At 36.4% G+C, this 23,112-nt stretch overlaps 1 protein-coding gene across 4 annotated transcripts in view; it reads right to left on the bottom strand.

Annotated features, from left to right (window-relative positions):
- The window catches only part of mv (lysosomal-trafficking regulator mauve), a 1,073,830-nt gene that overhangs the window by 845,327 nt on the left and 205,391 nt on the right, over positions 1–23,112 (bottom strand). For all 4 annotated transcript variants that reach the window (XM_090399251.1, XM_090399254.1, XM_090399252.1 and 1 more), the window contains exon 12: positions 8,852–8,987. In XM_090399251.1, the coding sequence (XP_090255377.1) occupies positions 8,852–8,987 (136 nt within the window). The remainder of the gene's footprint in view (positions 1–8,851; positions 8,988–23,112) is intronic.

Here is a 23,112-nt window from a genome sequence, read left to right as displayed (position 1 = left end):
GTTTTTAAGGATAGTTTTGATAGTTTAAAGTTTTTTGATAGTTTTGATCCTCTAAATACTATTTAGAGGATCAAAAAAATCGATTTTTTAATATTATTTTCTGAAAGTATGTACTTTTAAAAATCTGTTCCTAACTTTTTATCAAGAAATTCGAAAAATTCCCGAAGATATAGCATATTATTCAAAGCGGTGCGCAAATCAGAATCGGAGCACTCACCGCTCTCGCTTGTTAGTCATTTTTCCTCCTCTACACATCAAACTAGGTCTTATGAAGCAGTATGTTAAAACTTTAGATTTACAAGGCGACTGTTTCCAATACATATGTGAAAAATTTCCATGACTTAGTTATGAAAAAATTAAAGCCGGTGTATTTGATGGACTGCAAATTAGAACTTTAATGAGAGACCCAAATTTCATCAACTCTATGAACGAAATTGAGAAAGAGGCCTGGACTTCATTTACGATGGTTGCGAATAATTTTCTTGGAAATAAAAAAGCGTGCAATTACAAAGATCTAGAGGAAACAATGCTTGAAAATTTCCAGTGCCTAGGTTGCAACATGAGCATAAAGCTTCATTTCCTATACAGTCATCTTGATAGATTTTCCGAGAATTTAGGTGCTGTAAGCAAACAAGGCGAAAGATTTCATCAAGACTTAAAAACTATGGAAGATCGGTACCAAGGAAGATGGGATTCTCACATGATGGCCGACTACTGTTGGAGTATTCAAAGGGATTGCCAAAACAGAACGCACAGCAGAAATTGCTACAAACAAAAATTTATTCCCTGAAACTCATGTGTAAGTAAAATTGTTATTTTTTTATAAATATTCTTGTAATTTTTAATGAATATTGTTAAGTAGTTATGTATCTAATTATCGGCCTCTCTCGCATTCAAAGCGTGCCGTTGCAGGTTCTTACGCATTTATTCATTTACTAACAAGTGAGAGTGGTGAGCACTCTGATTCTGATCTGTGCACCGCTTTAAATAATAGGCTATATCTTCGGGAATTTTTCGAATTTCTTGATAAAAAGTTAGGAACAGATTTTTAAAAATACATACTTTCAGAAAACAATATTAAAAAATCGATTTTTTTGATACTCTAAATAGTACTGCCTCCTTAAAACTATCAAAAACTTACAAATTAGCAAAAAGAAAATGCCATAGAGGAAAAACCTGACGTGATAGAGAAAAATGGGTTTGATATTTGAAATCAGCGCACCCAAATTAGTAAAAAACAAGTCTCATATAAAAGTCAGCAAAAATTGTGTTAGACTGTGTAATTAATTAAAAAATAACTTTATAGTTATACAGCCTAGAGAGGTACAATGTTAGGACAACATTTGTTCTGTTTCAGTTACAATCTGAGTGATTTCTAATAATTTAGTTTAGTGCATCTGTGCTTGTCGAATTATAATTTGTGCTCTGAATATGCTTAGTAGAAACCAGAAAAATATTACTAAGTTCAATAAATTACTTTATTTTTCCCTTCTTGATGTTGTTTATGCTGGGAAGGATTATTATGAAAAATTTGAACTATCATCTCGGAGAGAGACAAAATAAGGAGTGTCACCTATCTGCAACTTTATTTCATATATACTTAAAGAAAAATAATAGTTAAATGGAATAGAAAAGTATTAAGCTATCCAATCTATCCTCTAATGTTAGAGTAAATTTGCCAATAAATTATATTCATGTTTAATTTTTTATCTATGTGCAAGCAAACAATGTTTGCACATGAAGTATCTTCTGGGTTAGGCTTAAAGGCTGAACAGTCTGGCAAGTGGCACTTCTCGGAATACATATTATACATGTCGAAAGGGAATGGCTTGCATTATAGGATAACGAGGCAATTGATGTGAAGTCATCAATATCTATAAAAGTAGCCTAGTCATGAAAATACTTCATGTGCAAACTTTGTTTGCTTGCACATAGAGAAAAAATTAAACATGAATGCAAGTTATTGGCAAATTTACTCTAACATTAAAGGATAGGTTGGATAGCTTAATAATTTTTTATTCCATTTAACTATTATTGGACAAAGGATTAAACAAGAATATAATTTTTTTTGCAAGTTTGATTAGTCAATAAGTGAAAAAACAACTATGCCCTATTGTGGATTTAAACATACTCCTTTCTGCTGCTGATGACCAGGTGATACCAATTCTGAAGATAACATCAAAAAGCTATTTTCAAACTAAAAGAAGTGGCTAAAGTTTTTGGAATGATCATCTCAAACAAAAAATTATAAACAATTGCTTTAAAAGGTCAAAATCCAACTAGAAGTAAAATAGTAGTGAATTACAAAATGTTTTAATAAGTTATTAAAAAGAATGAATGTGAAAAGGACAAAGATGAAAGTTACAAATTATTTAAAAATAATAGGTATAATAACCTCTGTGCTGAAACCTAATATGATACAAAGACAAAGTTGATTAAAAGTTTATAATACAAAAGCTTTACCTAAGCCACTTTATGAAAGGGAAATTTATTAGACTACAAAAAGATAAGCAAAGATTAATAGTAGCTGATATATACTTTATGAGGAAAAACAACAAACAGATACCCTAATCTAATCATAAAACATGAAAGAATTAAATCAGGCATCACAAATAAAATAAAAAAATAATAATAAGATAGAGCGCTGCCACATGCTGACCATCAGTAAAGGGCTTCAGAAAATATACGTTCTATTTTGTGAAATAATCAATGATATTGCTTGCATTTTAGTATACTATTGTTTAATTTTGATAGCTTAGTGTGTCTGAGTTATTACTGGCCTTGTGGATTTATTACTAACTTTTTTTTTTTTTAAATTGAAATTCTCAATCTTGTCTTGTATCACAATCGCAGTATGACATTATGTTACAGTCATGATATGCACGAGGTCATCTTGGCAAACAGCTAAAAAACTAATGCCATTAATGACATAGATTTCTTGAAAATGCTGCGATATCATGAGTGCAACAAGTATATGTGGTGAAATATGAAGGATGTGAAAGCCAGCCTGGTTGGCAGGGTAGTTAACCTATCCACTCGTCTGCCAAAAGGCTGCAGGTTCGAATCCCACCATGGGCATGGATGTTTGTGATTGTCTGCAAAAATACTAATGGTGGTGGTGGTGAGCAGTAGATGCCATTGGTATAGATGATGTGATTCACTGTAGTTGGTGGATTGTTGGTGGAGACAAAGAGTTGTAGAGTAGGTGCCCTCCCTTGATGCGTCTTCGGACTCCTTGGAGGTGTCATGTAATAATAATAATAATAATATGTTTATGAAAAGACTGAACAGGAGACAAAAGAAGGTATGGATTTGTAGAAAGTGCGATATTTTATTACACAAAAATATTAATGCATGAAAAACAGACTGAAGGAATGAAAGTTAGTGTAAATGAAAGAAATGGAATGAAAGCTAGTGAGAATGAGGGAGTGAATAATGCAAGAATGAAGAAGTGAAAGTAAATGATATGGGAGGGAAAGAAAGAAAGTATGAATGAGGAAATAGAAGAAATGTGCAGCAGAACAAGAGGTAGTGAGACTATGGGAGCAACAGAGAGTGAAATTGCCGGAATGCATGATTTGAGGAAAGCATTAATCAAAATGAAAAATGAAATGAGGAATATGCAGAATGATTTTATATGTTTAGTGGAAACAAATGAAAGAGTGCAAAATAATAGAATGAAAGAAAAAAGAGAAAAAGAGGTGATGAATGATTTGAGAACAGCACTGTATGGAGAATCCATAAGGTCAGCTATCCAGGAGGGAGAATGAGCAAGATAATTCATTCTCTGAGAAATGAGCAAGAGAATTAGTAGTAGTTGTGGGAACAACTGATTTAAATAACCATAAGGGTGGATATCAGGAGGTTATTGAGGAGAAGGAAAGATAACAGTGTGGGAAAGGTTGTTAATGTGTTGCTGAGGTATGACAATGATGAGTTGATACAGAGAGCTAGAATCATGAATGGTATGCTGGCAGAGTACAGTTGGTGGATGTATGCATATATTTGAGGGAAGAATGGAATTATACAAACGTGACAGATTGCATTTGAATGGCTTTGGAGTAAGTGAAGTGGAGAAACTATTGCTAGATGGAAGTGCAGTGTATGAAGCAAGCAAGAAATTAGAAATTAGAGGTGAAGTGAAAGATCAGGAGATTGGAACCGAAGATACTACAGTGCTTGGTAATGAAAACATCAGTAATATGAGAGATGAATAAAGAATGGAAAAGCAAGAAAAACAGGGAAATGGAGGGCAGCCCAGGTGGACATGACATAGGGAGAGAGTGGAAGTTGGAAGTAGTAGTGAATGTATGTATGTGGATGATCATATGTTTAGTGGAAACAAATGAAAGAGTGAAAATTATAGAATGAAAGAAAAAAGAGAAAAAGAGGTGATGAATGATTTGAGAACAGCAGTGTATGGAGAATCCATAAGGTGAATATGATAAATAGAATAAATCAGGATGTGAGTGGGCTAGTTCAGACTGAGCAGATATATGTGGTAAGCAGTGATAAAAGTGACTGGGCAAGGACAGGTGTGGTGAGGAAATTACAACCAACAAGTGGCATGGGTAGGAGTGGTTATAGACCTAAAAGTGAAATGCTGTGTTTATTAACAAATTCCAGGAGTATTAGGAATAAGGGAAATGGAATGATTTTGCCTCCAAACCACTGGAAACATAGTTGAATGAAGATGATACCTAGCAGGAACAGAAACGGAAGGGTAAGTGTTTCTCCTGAGGATAGAAAGGACAAAAAGGGAGTAGGGAGTGCTGCTGATGATAGAATGTGAATTATGTCCACATAAGGCAGACATGAAAGAGAAAATAGTAGCAATGGTTCTGAGAAAGTCAGTGTGAAGTGGAGGTTGACAAGAAGAGATATTTAGTTGAATGTTTCTATAAGCCAAGGAATTCATAAGAAACTGAGTCAGTGAACAAGGGAAGGGTGATTGTTATGAGTGATTTTAATTATGGTGGTATACATTGTAATGAAGAGAGAGAGCATTTGAGAATAAGGGATATGGAGTTCTTGAGAGAGAACTATCTCAGGCAGTATATAAAGGAGGGCACACGAGGATCAAGAGTTTTAGATATGATCATTTCATCAGAGGGATATAATTGTGAGTGGGGTTTCACACTTCCCTGCAGTTGGTGAGTGATCATGAAGTGATCACCTGGGTTGTAGCTGGCCATATCAAAGACTTCTGTGAGTAAAGGATATTACTCACAGAAATAAATGTGGAAGTAAAAGGCTGATGATTATGACAAGTTTATGAGACAGTTTGGACCTATAGCATGAAAAGAGGAGTTGAGTAGAAAGGAAATAAATGATAATTGGGAACTGACTAAGGAATACATAATAGCATCAATGTGTGAATGTATTCTGAAGGTCAAAAGGCTGAACATAAATGGAGTAAACTTGAGGAATGAGGGGATTAAGCATGGAATCTGAAAAAAGAAGGCAATCTAGAGGCAGTATACAAGATAATTAATGGATAATATTTGGATAATCAGTTGGTAAGGACAGCAAAAGTTAGCAAATCAGGCCAAGAAAAAGCTTTGCGAGTTACTGAAATAAGAGCCAACAGGCTTCACTTCGTCAAAGTAAAATTATTCAAAATTATCTCCTAGGAGCTGTGTTTTACATTATGGGAAAATATTAAGGACAGTGATTGGAGCTAGCTCCACCTTTACTACGAGTTGCCCTAGCATTGCACTACCAGGTGTTGGCTTACACTTGGACTCACCGAACTTTATATAGTTTTCTATATTCGGCATGAAACTCTTAGATTAGATTAGATTTCCTATCTTTCAGTTTCTTATTCGGCTAAGAAATAATGTGGTATTCAATATCCACTTAATTTTGAATAGCCCTGTGAGTTTTTTTCAATATGCGGCAAGTATAAAGAAGAATGAGAATGCTAAGATGATGCTAATGGGTGAATCTGGGAGATTGGCAACATCTGCAGAGGACATAGTTGAGGTATTCAGTGAGCAATTCATTGGGGTATTTCATCCACAGTGAATGATAACCTCAAAAATGAAATCATAACCTCAAGTGTAAAGAATGAAATGAGAGAAGACTTAATGGTAAATTAGCAAAAGGTATATGAAAAGTTAAGTAAGCTTTAATAAGGTAATACGACTTGATGACATTTCACCACATGTCTTATGGGAATAATGTTCTAAGGAATTAGCATCAGCCTTGGTCTACATGTTTAACAAGTCTTGCAACAGCACCCATAGGAGTCGAATAAAGACAAACTTGTTCCACTTCACAAAGGTGGAGATAAGGCTAAGGCAACAAATAATAAGCCAATCTGTATATCTGGAATAGTAGTTAAGGTATTGAAGAGGTTGGTGAAAGTTAGGATACAAAAGTGTGTTGATAACAGTGTTATTCTTTGTGCTTGTCAGCATGGGTTTGTTAAAGTGAGGTCGTGGTTTACTAACTTATGTACTATAAAAAGGTGACAAATGTATTGGACAAAAAAGATGCATATACAGTTGTCTACTTAGATTTTTGACAGACTGCCACATCACAAGCTGGTAACTAAACTGAAACAGATGGGACTGAATGATAAACTAGTGAATTGGATAGGTGACTGGCTATCAGATATCAGCACGCTGTGTATGGGGGGAGGCGGTACTATCTCGAAAAAGTAAGTCCCTAGTAGTGAGCCAGGGGTCTGTTTTGGGATCATTGTTATTTAATTTGTATATTAATGATATTGGGATGGGTTTAAATGATGATATACAACTGTTTACAGATGAAGAACTGGGAAGAGTGATGAGGAATCAAAACATATGTTGTAGCATTAAAGGAGGACTGTCAATTCAGTGTTGTGGAGTATAAGGTTCTGAAATTTGGTAGGCAACAATGGAATACAAAGTATGCATTTTGCAGAGAAATTTTGGAGGAAGTCGGGGAAATAAGAAATCTTGAAATAGTGGTGGACAAGGATCTGAAGATTAGAGGTTGCAGCACAAGTTGTGAAGACATCAGATCAGATTAGATTATGTAATGATGCGGAGGACCTTAACTTGTAGAAATAAAGAGGTTCTGGTTCCACTGTATAAGCCCTTGTATGCGCATAGATTTGGTCCCCTGGTTTCCATGGTGATCAAGATATATTGGAGAGAATCCACAGAATAATAAGGTCATAACTTGTCTTTGGGATGTGGGATATGAGGAGAGATTGAGGGGATGCAGTTAGCAAAGCCTTGTGAATAAGAGAAAGAGAGGGATATGATTGAGACATTTAAGTTAGTAAATGGACATTTAAGTTAGTAAAAGGAGTAGATCTCCTAGGCATTTTTATCCTCCTTTTACTCCAGCTGGAATTTTAAAGCCAAAGGATTTGAAGCTGTGAGTAGCTGAAGGTATGGTGTTCCATTACAGATGAAACATATGATCTGAATTACCAAGAGAAGGAATTATTTAACAGTGCACCAAGAAAGAGAATTAGTTAAGAAAAAGATCTAGAGTGTAAGTTGAGTAGAGAAGGTCAATGGGTATTCTGGTTGGTGGATAAACAATTTGCTTTAGGTCACTGCTCCCAGCAGTCTTCAAGCTTGTTCAGTAGAACAGGAAAATGGGAGCCAGCTGAAGATGCAGACATAAATTCATTAAGGTTCATACCCACACTTTTAGGATAGTTGGAGTGAAGAAAATGAAGTTTGAAGAGGATGGATTAAAGAGATCAGAGTGATTTACAAATCTGGAAAGTTATAGAGATAGCGTATGAATGATACATGCAAGGAATTCTTATGCTACAGATGGTTAAAAAGAGAATATTAATGATTTGATATCCTCTTCAAGGAATATCAGACCACATGAAACAACTATGCACTATCTATTTAAGTTTACCATCATAAAGGTGAGGGAAAAAGAGCATAGAGAGAACATGTAGTGAGGGGACACAGACTCTAGATATTATTATTATTACATTACACCTCCAGGGAGTCCAAAGACTCATCGAGGGAGGGCATCTATTCTGCAACTCTTCGTCTCACTACTCCACCAACCTTCATCACTTAACACCAATGCCAACTACCACTTTCACAGACAATCGCAAACATTCATGCCCACGGTGGAATTCGAACCTGCAGCCTGGAGAGAGGATACACTAACCACTCGGCCAACCAGGCCGGCTATTCATGCTATAATATGGCCTCAATAGTGCTCCCCACATACTTCACAGCCTCCCCTCAGGCACAATCTGACAGTATAAATGGCAGAAAGATTAAGTGACAGCTGATTCTAAAACCTCCTAAATGTATTAAAGTGTGCTTTGCAAACTCTCACAGAATCTGAGGAATAGTTTTATGGCTATATCCTCAAAGACAGGTAGGCTGTAGTTCTCCACACCTTGTATGGCATCACCCACTTCACTAGACAATGAAAGTCATCTACTATCCTGTATATTTTGCTGGGTTTTTCCTCCAATGAGGAGATATTCCTTGACATCAGGAATACTCGTTAACAGTACTCAAATGCTGGAAAAAAGCCACACCTTGAGCAAGGAAGGTTGATTGACTGGGAGAGGTAGCACATTTTGTGTTACCATTTCAACAGTAATGCAAATGATGAGTTAATAAAATTCTTGATATTTCAAAAAACAGATTATTTTGGAGAAAAATAAATAAATAAATTGGGACCAGATGTCTCTACTTCTGTTATATAATTATTTTTAACAAGGATTTGTTTACTATCTATATGGACATGACAGGTCATAGGGAGATGTAGTGCAATTTAAATATTGTATAATATCAGCCAAATTGTATGATTTTATACACTTCATTTCTTTACTACTAATACTACTTATAGAAATCAATAAAGAAAATACCTGTTTAAGAATCATGAGAGCATTATGACATAGAGCTGCATCGTGAACACAGTTAGGCAATATTGCCAACAATGGTATATATGCCATCTGTTGAAGTGCACTGGGAATCACTTGTAAATCAGCATCAGTATTAGAACTGTGGAGAGAAAAACATAAAACTGCTCATGAGATTAACATATGTAGTGAAAAATTGAGTCAAAAACACTTGGTATTGAAAATTATTAAAGAAAGGAAGGAAATATATATTCATTGTCATATTATAGTCCACATAGGCAATACACTTGTCTTCTAAAATTTTAAAAGTTTTTGAGAAGACAGCCCAGGAGTATAACAAAAAAACAGCAGCCAGCTGGTCTCCATCTTTCTCTATCACCTAAATTGAGTCATTCCAAAGCACTGTGATATCCTATCCTATGATATCCTATTTAACATTCACGATAAAGTTCAATAATCAGTTTCACTAAGTTGCGAGATTAAAACCTCAAGCTTTTTTTCCCCTTAGGAACTCTAAAATCAACTGAAAACAAGGGCTATAAAAAGTTTCTCTAGTGTATCTTTCACAGGCTTTACAGCATGACAATTACAAGCATATATAAGCTTTGAAAAAACACATTCATCCTTTATTATTATTATATGGTATCTCCATGGAGTCAGGAGACAGATCTTGGGAGACGCATACTATTATACACACAAAACCTATCATGTCTCTCCATAAAATTTCCTTTGCATCAATTTTATATAAGTCCCCTTTAATATCTTAAAAGTTTCTAGCATGTCCCCTCTTATCTGCCTATTAACACTTTGTAACCAACAAACCAACTTATCCTCATATGGAGGATAGGTTCCACATACCCGTTACCAGCTTAGTCACTCATCTCTGAATCTTCTCTGTTACCTCATGGTTTTTAACAAACTCAGGTGACCAAATCTGTGCACAGCAGTCAAGATGTGGGCAAATTTAGCTTTATAAAGAGAGATAATAACTTCCCTATCTTTGCTTGTTAGCATGCTTTTCAATATCCAAGTAATCCTTTGAGCCATTTTACCAACTTTTGCAATATGCCTTCTGAACTTAATTCTCTGTCCACCATTTTCCCCAATTCTCATCAATTTCCTGCAATCTAGTACCATCAATATGATACACTGTATGCAACTTTTTTAACCCAAAGTGCATAACCTTTTTTATTTTATTTAAATCATCCTGCCAGATATCTACATCACCATTATCAATTATTCTCCCTCTCCCCAGTTTGCATCATCAGCAAACATTATAAATTAAATATATAAATATATTATGATATATAATATCATAAATTGAATAGTGGCTAGCACAGTACCCTGAAATACTCCACTAGTCACTCCCATCTGTGCTACTCCCATCCATTCCCATTTGCTCCAACTTTTTAATAATTTTCCATGTAGTGTTCTGTGAAATGCCTTTGCAAAGTATAGCAATATCATGGTGTAGCCATTTCCTTTATCCAATTCTGCTGTCACTTTATTACAAAATGTGAATAAATTACTAAGTCAGGACCTTCCCTTTACAAAGTTTTGCTGCCCACCATAGAGAATCACATCTCTACCCATGCAATGTTGGATTTTAACTTTAACCAACTTTTCCAATACTTTAACAACCACTCTGGATATATTAATTAGTCTATAGTTTGCTACCTCTGTCTGGGAGCCACCTTTATGTGATGGATCTATCTTACCCCACCCCCCTGGAATCCTACCAGAGCTCAGACTTAGATTGAACAACTTCATCAGATGCAATGCCCATTCTCTTAATTTTTCCTGGTTTTGCAGTTCCAAACTCTTGCTAAACAAGACTTTCTCCAAACATTTAACACCAAACCATCTAAATGTAGTCTGTTAGGTATATATACGAAGTGGTCTGAAAAGTTCTTGGCCTCGACCATAGATGGCAACACTATTGGCAAGTTTTTTTTAATTGGTGCATCTGCCATAAGCATCCAGGTAAAATTACAAATTATTCTATCAAGTAGTTTTTTTTATACAGTTGTCTGAAGCAAAAATGTTGTCCGTATCCCTTTGAAATGGATAAAATTGAGTATCATGCTTTTATAAAATTCTATGTAAAAGAAGGTTTAATGTCAAAAGAAATTCATTCGAAGTTCATAAAAGTTTATGGGCACTCTTCTCCTTCGCTTTCAACAATGAAGAAATGGGCTGAAGAGTTTAAACGGGGCCATACCAGCCTAGAAAATGATCCACGTGAAGGACATCCAAAAAGTGTAACAACAAAAATCATTGATCGTGCACAATATGGTACTGGATGACCGTCGAGTCAAAGTGCATGAAATTGTTGAGACTATAGGCATTTTTTCAAAAGAATGTGTAGGATATATTTTGCATGAAGAATTGCAAATGAAAAAGCTTTGCACAAGATGAGTGTTGCACTTGCTCACAGCAGGTCAAAAATGCACTCGCATGAAAATCTCTGAACAGTGCTTGAAGCATTTTAACAAGAATAAAACTGATTTTGTGCATCAATTTATTACTATGGATGAGACTTGGATTCACCATTACACAGCAGAATCCAAACAGCAGTCAAAACAGTGGACAGAAGCCGGTTGTTCAGTGCCAAAGTCAGTTCCATCAGCAGGAAAGGTGATGGCATTGGTGTTTTGGATGCTAAAGGCATTTTGTTTATTAATTATCTTGAAAAGGGGTAAAACAAGAACCAGGGAATATTCTTCTGATATTTTAACCAGACTAGACGAAAAAATTCACGTGAAAAGACCAAGTTCACAGAAGTAAAAAATCATCTTTCATCAAGAAAATGCACCTGCCCACAAAGGTGTTTTGGCAATGGGAAAATTAAGGGATCTGAACTATGAATTATTGGAACATCCACCCTATTCCCCAGATTTGGCTTCCTCTGACTTCTATCTCTTCCGAAAACTAAATCTCTTCCTCACTGGTCAGCATTTTTCTTCGAATCAAGAGGTGATTGCAGCTGTAGAGGGATATTTTGCAGATCTTACTGAGGACCACTATAAGGAGGGGATAATGGCATTGGAGCATCTCTCCAGAGATGCTCCAACATCTAGGGAGATTATGTTGAAAAATAAAAATAATTTTGAAATTATAAATGTTTTTTCATTGTTAGGCCGAGAACTTTTCAGACCACCCTCATAAAGCATAAGTCCATTTGTCCATCAAATTCACTCCATACATCAATGAACTGCACAACATTCCTTCTGCGCAATATTCTCATTAGCAATCATGGCTCTTCTTATCACATCTGTCCTATCATAGTGAGGCAGAAGACTTACAATTATTACTTCCTTATTGTTCAGTTTTGCTGAACAATAAGGAAGTAATAATTATACAACTCCTTATAACAACTCTTTCGTATGTTCTCTCATTGCATATTTCTCCCCTTTCCAATCAACTAACAGTAACAGTTGTTACAAACAGAAATCTCTGGAGAAGAAATGACATTACATTACAAGTAATATAACTCAAAATAAACATATTACAAATACTAACTTCTCAATATGCAAGAAATTAGGATTTCTCTCTTTTTTTTTCCCTTAAGGCATTACTTTGCCAGTGAACAACTATTAACTCTATACAAATCATAAATATGTTCGACATTAATTTGTCTAATTGCTCTCTGAGCAATGAGAAAGATTAATTTGTTTCTTGTTGCTAATTCATTCTACTCTTTCTGGTAACCAATTTCTCCAGATTTCTATGGTCATGGTCACCACATCAGAAAAAACTTTGATCATTTAAAAGTTTGTGTTCACCACTTTTTATAACTTCAAATAAAGGGAAGAAATTTTTTCTCTTTTTCATTCCTATAATGATGTCCTTTAAAACAATGCCCCTCCTTATATGATGCTCTATAATGTTTTTATGAGACAGCAGAACTTGTATATTTCTGACCTAAATATATGTTAACATATTTTGACACTTTTGGGGGATTAATCAAGACAAGTAAATATAAAAACACCAACTAAGATGAAGAAAGATTAGAAAGGATCCAGATATGATTGATTAAAGGTGATTTCTGATCTCTGGAATGATGAGCATGACGAAATGCAATTTGCAGTCTAGCTTAAAGAGTGTGTTGCTATGTGCAGAGTCTATTAGAGAGCAAAAGGAAAGGGTGAAAGAAATGATTGTTGTGGCAGGTACGAATGATTTGAAAGGAGATAAAATGAAAATGATAGAAGACCTGAATGAATTGTTTGAGGTAGCAAAAGAAAAGAGTGAGAGAGTTAGAATGATTAGTCTTTTGCCACGGTATGACAGTGAAATGTTTAAAAGGAGGGCCATAATTGTGAATGACTTTATGCGTGGGTTATGTATGACGAGTCGTGTGGAATTTGTGGATGTGTGGAGTGAGTTCGATGGGTGAAAGGATCTATATAAGATGGATGGCTTGCATTTAAATGGAATTTAATTGGAATTACGGTGTAAGGAGACTTGAGAAAGTGTTGCTGAATGTAGTGGATCTGCAAATTCAGGGAAACTAGATTTATTAAGGGGGTGGGTAGATATACAGTCCTTAGGGAGGCAGTTGAATGTATGAATGAATATAATATGCCCGAGCAAATAAGGACAACAAATCAGAGTGGGATAGTTAATATAAGGCATCAAGGTAGGGTTGGGGTTAATGGGGGTCTTAAATTCATGTACACTAATGCTAGGAGTATTAGGAACAAGAAGGAAGAGTTTTTGGCCATGGTTGGCATTCCAGACCTCAGGTTACTGGTATTAGTGAATCATGGCTGACTATAGATGATATAGCTAGTGGGATTGAATGTGATGGGTATAGTGTGTTCAGGAATGACCGGGAGAATAAAATGGGGGGAGGAGTATTGCTGATGATAGCTGATGAGCTGCAGCCAAGGAAAATAGAAGTTGAATTGCAGGATAGAGAAAAGAGCACATTTGAGCCCATTTGGTGTGAGATTGTGGTCAGAACTAAATATACAACTGGGTGCTGCTATAGACCAGGTGATGGAAAAGATGGTGGTGACAGTATGCACAAGCAAATAGAAGAAATGAGTGGAAGGAGGGTAATTATTATGGGAGATTTCAACTATGGTCGCATTGATTGGAGTGAGGAGAGGACACATGGGAGGAAGGAATTGGATTTTATGCGGTTATTAAGGGATAACTATCTGCGACAGCATGTAATGGAAAATACTAGGGGTCAGAGAGCGCTTGACCTAGTAATTACATCTGAGGATTTGGCTGTAACAAATATGACCACATTGCCACCAACTGGTGAGAGTGATCATAGGGTCTTGACTTGGGAGGTGGCTAAAGGCGTGGAATTTTCAATTAAGACAGGGTACATGTGGAATTATAGAGCTGGAAAGTATGACAAGCTTATGAGTTTGATTGGTTCAGTGCCATAGCATGTACAACTGCAAGGACTAGAAGTTGATAGTGCATGGGAGGCAGTTAAGAAGTGTTTGCATGAAGCAATAGCAATGGCTGACTGTATACCTAGAGTCCGAATAATAAATCAAGTATGGGTTAAATGGATGAATAACAAACTTGTGCTGCAAAAGCTTGAGCTGCAAAAAAAGAAACAACTATGGAGGGAATTTAAGGAGAAAGGTGACCGGCAGGCACACCTTAACGGTATAAAGCGCAGGCCAGAAGGGTAACGAGTGTGGTAAGGAAAGCAAAAAAGGATTACGAAAGAACATTGGCCATGCAGGCTAAAGAGAATCCTAAACAGTTTTTTAGATATGTAGCAAGTAAAAGGAAAAATGTACATGGCAGAATGATTTTAAAGAATGCCGATGGTAGGGAGGTAACTGAATCAGTTGATATAGTTGAGTTACTGAGTGAGCACTTTGCAAGTATATATCATCCAGGTGGTGACATTGCAGAAACGAATAAACCAGTAGATTATACGGGAATTGTGGTGAATGAAGTGGAGGTGAGTGGTCTATTACATAACCTCAAGTCAATAGATCCGTGGGATTGGATGGTATACCAGCTCGTGTCGTATGAGAAGCAGCTAAAGAATTGTCAGCACCCTTGACCATTTTGTTTAATTTGAGTCTCGGGTCTGGGTTAGTCCCGAGGGGGTGGAAAGAGGGGAATATAGTTCCACTGCATGGATGTCAATTTGATGTGGCAAAGTGTAAGGTTATGCACTTCGGGGTGAAAAGAATAGCAGCAGTATATCACATTGGTGGAACTGTACTCCAGGAGATTGATGAGGCCAGGGATTTGGGAGTGTTGGTGGATAGGGAATTGAAGTTTAGGGGGCACATTGCAAAAGTGACTAAATCAGCTCATCAAATCACTTGGCTTCTGAAAAATACTTTAACATGCAGAGACAAACAAGTTGTTGTTCCTCTGTATCGAGCCTTGATAAGACCCCATCTGGACTACTGTGCCCAGTTATGGGCATCAGGGTTTCTTCGTGATGGGGAGGAAGTGGAGAGGATCCAGAGACGAGTGACCAAGATGATAGAAGGTCTGTGGAATGAACCTAATGAGAAGAGGTTGAAGAATTGTGGGTTGCAGAGATTGGACGATAGGCGAAGGAGGGGTGATATGATTGAGACATTCAAATTACTGAAGGGTTTCTATAAGATTGATCCAGAAGATATTTTTGAAAATATGACTGGTGGTGGGAAGACTAGGGGCCATGCATGGAAGCTGGGCAAGAGCATGGTTGACAAGGGAGTTAGAGCTAGGTTTTTTACTTGGAGAGTGGAATAAGCTTCCAGAGTCTTTTGTGGGTGCTACGACCGTGAATGAGTTCAAGGCAAGGTATGATAGATACTGTGTCAATGTCGAATAGTTGTTTTTGACATGATGTTAGGGCCTCCCTCGATGAGTCTGTTGACTCCTTGGAGTTGCCCGGAACAATAATAATAACAGTGAACAAGTTTAAGGAATGGTATGATGACCTATGTATTTCACGATGAGATCTCCCATGATGAGCCTTTTGACTCCATGGGGAGCTCTGATGATAGCAATAAATTAGCAGACCATGCAACTTTCAAATGCCATCTAAACCTGGACTGAAGATTACACAGAAGTATTTGGCACCATTCATCAAAAATGTAATGAACAGAGATATGCTCAGATGGCAGTTTATTAAGTATGCTTATTGCAAATAAACTAACAATTTGTCAGAGCATGGACAAAAAAAGCATTTTGCAGATGTTGATCAATGCAGAGTAAAAGTGGTTGTCTCATACTGAACTAAAGCAGGCAGTTTAAGTCTTTATTCTACCTCATTCCAAAAGTGTTCAATTCAGGTTTAGATATAACTGATGGAGGAAACCAATAACATATGGCCAATGCTACTCTTGAAACTATTACTGAATGATTTATAACTTGTGACATGCTATATTATTCTAAATGAAGTAACCATGACCATGTAAACTGCAAGAATAACGGATTGCAAATGGTCATGCAGATCTGATTATATTGGTTGCAGCACTTCCAATCCAACAGTCATCAGGAACACAATAATAGAAACTACTCAAAAGTGGTAGCATAATGGATATGGTCATTTAGGCTCTCAGTCTGGTGTCAGTGGAACAACTAGAATCCAGATCTGCTGACCAATGACTTTTTTCCTACTCTATGGTATACTTTTCTGCTTCACAGTCCCTGAGCTTATGGTCCTAACACTAAAACAAGCAGTTTCATACACTGCTTGTTATAGCTGATAGGAACATACTAAGGTTGTAACTGCTCTATCTCGTTTGTTAAAGGAATCCAAATTATTGTGCATTCCAAATGTGTCATGAGTGACAATTACCCCACATACTGTCATATTTTATAGAACATAGCATCAATGTAGTTTATTTTCAGTATATATCCCTATATTTTTAAATATATATCATCACTACCATTTTGCAGAGGAGTTGAGTACTAATAAGGTAGACATGAAAGGGGGAAATAGCGGCAATGGTTATGAGCTAGTGAGGTGTAACGTGGAGGTTGAGAGGAAGACTTATTTAGTTGGACATTGATATAGGGTTGGGGAATGCAGAGGGTGGTGATGAAAAAATGTACAAACGATTCAGATTAGTGAACAAAGGAAGAGTAACTATTATGGGTGATTTTAAATATGGTGGTATAGATTGGAATGAGGAGTCATCATTTGGAAATAAGGAAAATGAATTTCTTGAGTTCTTGAGAGATAACTATCTCAGGCGGCACGTAAAGGAGGACATGCAAGGATCGAGAGTGCTAGATCTGATCATTCCATTAGAGGATGTAATTGTGAAAGGGGTTTCACACTTTCCATCAGTTGGTGAAAATGATCATGAAGTACTCACCTGTTGTGGTTAGTCATATGCAGACTTGTGGGAGGAAAGAATAATGTGAAATTATATGGCTGGTGATTATGACAAGCTTAACGGAACGAGGAGTTGAAATAGATAACAGCATCAATGTGGAATGTATTCTGAAGGCCAAAAGGCTGAATAAAGTAAGGGTAAAATGGATGAATGTGGAGCTTAAGCATGAAATCTGGAAAAAGAAAGTACTTTGGAGCAAGTACAACATGAAAAATGGTAATAATCAGTCACATGAAGAGTATAAAGAATAAGCCAGGAAAGGAAGAGCGAGTCAGTAAGGAAAACAAAAGTGGAGTATGAGCAGAAATTGACAAATCAGGCAAAGAAAAACCATAGAGAGTTTTTTTTTAGATATGTGGAAAGTAGAAGGAAGAATGATAATAGTAAGATGATGTTCATGGATGAAAGTGGTAGAATGGTAACTGCTGCAGAAGACATTGTTCAGGTATTCAGTAATCACTTTATAAGCATATTTCATTCTGAATCAGGGTGGAATCATGAGGAACTTAAGTCTGGCAGACATAGGAGAGGATGGCTTAAATGTAAGTGAGCAGGAAGTATTTGAGGAAATAAATAAGATTGATGTCAGTAAGGCAATAGAATTTGATGACATATCACCACGCATCTTAAGGTAATTGGCAGTAACACTGGCATGCCTCTTTCATAAAGTCCTGCAACAGCACATGTTCCAAGCGAGTGGAAGGAGGGTAAAATTGTTCCACTGCAAAAAGGTGATGATAAGGCTGTAGCTTCAAATTATAGGCAGGTCTGTGTATCTGGATTTGTGGTAAAGTTACTGGCAAGATTGGTAAGTGGTATGATACAGAAATGGTTTGATAACAGCAGTATTCTCCTATATGGTTATCAGCATGGGTTTGTTAAAGGGAGATCATGTTTCACTAACTTACTTATGTATTATAACAAGGTGACAAATCCCTCGGACAGGGGAGATGCATATACTGTGGTGTACTTAGATTTTGCAAAGACTTTTGATAGACTGCATACAAGGTCTTAAATAAATTTAAAAAGATGGGATTGGATAACAGACTTATGAGTTAGATCAGTGACTGGCTGTCGGATAGGTATCAGAAAGTTGTATATGAGGGTGCATCACTAGTGGTGTGCCGCAGGGGTCAGTTCTGGGGCATTTGTTGTTCTATTTGTATGTTCATGATTTTGGTATGTGTTTAACTAGTGATATGCAGCTGTTTTCAGATGATGCAAAATTTGGGAGAGCAATGCAGAGTCAAGCAGATGTTATGCCTTATGGGAGGACTTGAATAGATTGCATGAATGGGCAGATAAGTGGAACTATCAGTTCAATTTTGCAAAATGTAAGGTCTTTAGATTTGATAAGCAATGATGGGATACGAAGTATACACATGGTGTGGAAACTTTAAAGGAAGTAGAGGAGATGAGAGATCTAGGAGTGATGGTGGACAAGGACCCGAAATTCAGTGGCCACATTCCAAGTTGTAAGGACGTCACATCGGATAATGGCAATGATGCAGAGGACCCTGACATGCAGAAATAGAGAGGTTATTATTGTCAGTGTATAAGCCCTTGATCAGGCCTGATATGGATTATTGTGCACAGATTTGGTTGCCAGGTTTTCATAGTGACGAGGATATGTTGGAAAGGGTCCAGAGAAGATTCACAAAGGTAGTCAGTGGTCTTTGGAATATGGAGTACAAGGACAGAGTTGCAGAGCCTCGAAAATAGGAGTGTTGTGTTTGGGGGGGGGGGGATGATTATGACACATAAGCTAGTCGGGAGGTTGTTATTAGGTTGACATGGAAGAGATTTTTCATAAAATGGGAGAGGGGTAGAACAAGAAGCCATGGCTGGAAACTGTATAAGGAGGGTGGGAGCAGGTTCTTTGCACTGAGATCGATTGGTGATTGGAACGCATTGCTCGAGTGTTTTGGGAATGCAGCCACATTGAATCAGTTTAAAGCATGGTTGGATGAGCATTCTGTGCAATAACGTGCACCTCCCAAGATGAGTCTCTGGCTCCATGGAGGACAGATGTAAATAATAACAATAATAATAATTAGTGTATACCTTCATAGCATGTACCAGATACGATGTTTGAACACAATTAATGACAAGTTTATCATTCCAAATTTCCAATCTCTATAATTTAATGTACTCTGATGTCCAAAACTTAAGAATGAACACTATTTCTGAAGATTACAACTGAAAATTCAGACAAATCAGCTTGTTGCTATTTGTATAACTGATGATTTCTAGCAGAATGCTGGTACACAATCAAATTTTCGTGCAAAGGGATCATGTGGCAGCACTCAAGGGGATAATAACAAAAAAGCTGGGCTAAGCAGAAAAGAATAACATGGAGTAGGAATAAAGTCATTGATCAGCAAAAGAAAGAAAGAAAGAGGGACTACAACATAGTTCTTCAACATCATGTTCGATTCTTCCAGGGTGTTGTAAGCAAAGAACTCATTTTTATGTATGACACTGCCTCACCACATCGTACACAAGTAGTGGAGATACTTCTAAAGACCGAGGATATTAACTGAACTGAATGGCCAGCATGGTCCCCAGATCTCAACCCCATAGAACAAGTTTACTTCCCCCTGCAGGAAACAAACAAGGCCTCATCCTCGCTCTGAAGGAGGAGGGGTGGGTCAGTTTGCCTCAAGAACTCCAGAATCACTTGGTGCTAAGTATGGTACAATGTTGTGAAAGCATCATCACAGTTCCGGTGAGGACATATTCCATAATGAAATGTATCTCCGCATAGTTTTCTGCAAGTACTGTACATTAAGTCGGTAACTATGTACTTAGGAAATTTGTAACTTTTGACAAAAATGTATTGCAATTTAATTTGTAGTGAAATTTATAAAATATATTTTTGTGTAATATAATTGATTAGTAATTGGCAATAAATTTATGTCTACATTTGGCTGTAATCACAAACATTTTTTTATATACGAGTAAAAATGTAGCAAAGTATACGCTATTCAATCGCAAAAGAAATGAAGAAATTATGAAAGAATTAAACCAGCAATCAGTAACAGAAAAAATTAAAAAATATAAACATAAATGGATGAAACATGTTGAAAGAATGAAAATAGAAAGTTTACCAAAACAACCCTTAAATTACAAACCACATTAGGAAAAAGAAAACCAGGCCATCCTCCAAAAAAAAATCCAACAATGACTAAGACCAGAACAGGCTACTCTAGGCCTAAATCCTTGACAAGCATAATGATGATGATGTAAAAATGTAGTCTGTCCTTAGATTTTGGACACCAGTATACATAACATTATTGAAAATTTTAAATATTATTATTATTACGACAAAGCCAAGGAGTCCAAAAACTCATCGAGGGGAGGGCAACCACTCCACCTCTCTGTCTCCAGCAATGAATCCACCAACTACAGCGAACTACAACTACCATCATCAACTGCAATGCCATCTACTGCCCACCACCACTAGTATTTTCAAAGACAATCGCAAACATTCATGCCCACATTGGGATCCAAACCTGCAGCCTTTTGGCTGGAGAGCAGATGCGTTAACCACTCGGCCAACCAGATCAGCAAAGAAAATTCTTATTATTATCATTTATATCCTTATCCTTTGGGTATATATTTAGCACATATCCTATAAGGAAGTGCCAAATATTATGATGTTTGAACACGATTAAGATTTAATAAGTTTCTTTTCGATGATTTTTTTATTTTCATACTGGTCTGTTATTGGTCAGGTCTGATATGATTGAATATTGCATTTCAATGTTGAAGCATTCCTCTCTTCAGCATCTGATCTATATCTTGGCTAACCAGTGCCTCTTTTTTTTGCTGCCATTTTTATCACAAATTTATTTTACTAATATTTTATCTCCATAATATTTATTTAATCAGATCATAGTTATGCTATAAACCTGAATATCAATACTGTAAATCATTTTTTGATATTTTTTAATAGGGTTTAATTATTAATAGGGTTCTGCCTTGAAGTTATGACTTCACCGCTTCCCCTGTATAATGTTTCTTAAAATTGTCATGTATGTGGTCTCTAACTCTGATGAAATGCTTAATTTGAACTCAACCAATTATATTGCTGGCTTGGTCATTTTGCTGATTTGGCTCTTATTCTGTATATTCTCTGTTCAACTTCCTTTGCCCTATATAATCTTATTTATTCTATTATCTATTTTGATATTTAATTTGCCAACTTCAGTAAAAATGAGCCCTAATTACTTAAATCTAAAACTATCATAAATTTGCTACTTAAGAATTCAGGAAAGTGTTTATTATTATTATTTTTAAATTCCTGTTTATGTTTATAATTTACATTTATAATGTTGGTATTTTCATTCTCAATTTTCAAATGAAACTGTCACAATGCAATCATTAATTCACTAATAATCCCAAAAACTTGCAAAACATTTGTTTAATAGAATACACAATCCACATCATCCATTATTGATCCACTGCTGGATGAAGGCCTTTCCAAGATTACTCCAACACTCTCTGTCCATGGCACTCCTTTTCCATGTCACTCCTGCAAATCTGATGATATTATCAATCCACCGTGATTTAGGTTGGTGTCGTGGTCATTTTTCCTTTCGTGGAATCCAGTCCAGTACTTCTTTTATCCATCGTTAATCTTGTCTTCGGGCAATATGCCCAGCCCATTGCCACTTCAGATGTTTCACTCTTCCTATGATGTCAGAAACTTTGGTTTGATTTCTTATCCATGTATTCCTTTTGTGAACCAATCTTGTGACACCAAGCATACTTCTTTCCATATTAAATTGTGTTGTTCTTAATTTTTGAATTTCCTTTGCACTCAGTGTCCATGTTTCACAGCCATATGTCAGTATAGGAAGAATACACTGGTTAAAAATCTTTCTCTTCAGGCATAATGGGTTGGTTTTTGAATATTGAATGTAATTTTCCAAATGCTTTCCACCCAAGCATCGCACGCCTTTTAATTTCATCCATGATATTTTGTTCCATTGATATCTGTTGTCCTAAGTATATGTAATGATCAACTTGCTTATTTTCCTTACTGTTGGTTTTTATTATTTCTGGTTGGACATAACTATTGAACATAACTTGCGTCTTCGTTAGGTTTATCTTTAGGCCTGCTGTTCTGCTAGCAATTTGGAGCTCATGGATACGAGTCTGTAATTCATGTGCAGTTGAAGTAAAGATAAGTATGTCATCTGTAAAGCGTAAATGGCTTAAATATCTTACATTTATCTTCAGACCTTTCCCTTTGAAATCAAGAAGTTTGAATATTTCTTCTAGGCACGTTCTGAATAGTTTTGGAGATACTGTGTCACCCTGTCTTATACCTTTCTGTATTCCCACAGTAGAGATGTTTCCATTGAAATGAATTACTGCTGTGACATTGGTGTACGCTGATTTGATGGATCTGATGTAGGGCTCCTCCACTTGTTGGTTTCGTAATGCTTTAAGTATTGCACAAGTTTAAAGTGAATCAAAGGCTTTCTCATAGTCAATAAAACCAAGACATCGTGGTAATTGATATTCATTACACCATTCAATAATCTGCTGTACAACTTGAATATGGTTCATTGTACTCAAGCCCCTTCGAAAGCCTACCTAAGACTTTTGTAAACACTTTGTAGACCACTGATAGTAGACTGATAGGTCAATATTTCGTCAAGTCTTCTATCTCACCTTTTTTATGTATCAGAATTAGGGTAGCCTTCTTCCATGTTGTTGGTGCATCATTTTTCTTCAGGCATAAAGTAAATAGTTTTGCTGAGAGTTCGTAGATTATTTCATCGCCTGTTTTTAGAAGTTCAGCTATAACTCCATCCTCACCTGCAGCTTTCCCATTTTGGAAGCTTTGGATTCTCTGCATAACTTCTTCTCGTAGAATATGGTACTTCAGCTGTGTTGTAGCTGTCTTCTTCATTTAATTCA

The sequence above is a fragment of the Typopeltis vanoorti genome, chromosome 10, assembly GCF_054136105.1.
Source record: "Typopeltis vanoorti isolate ZY-2024b chromosome 10, IOZ_Tvanoo_1.0, whole genome shotgun sequence".
Lineage (NCBI taxonomy): Eukaryota > Metazoa > Arthropoda > Arachnida > Uropygi > Thelyphonidae > Typopeltis > Typopeltis vanoorti.
This window is presented reverse-complemented; position numbering and strand designations above follow the sequence as displayed.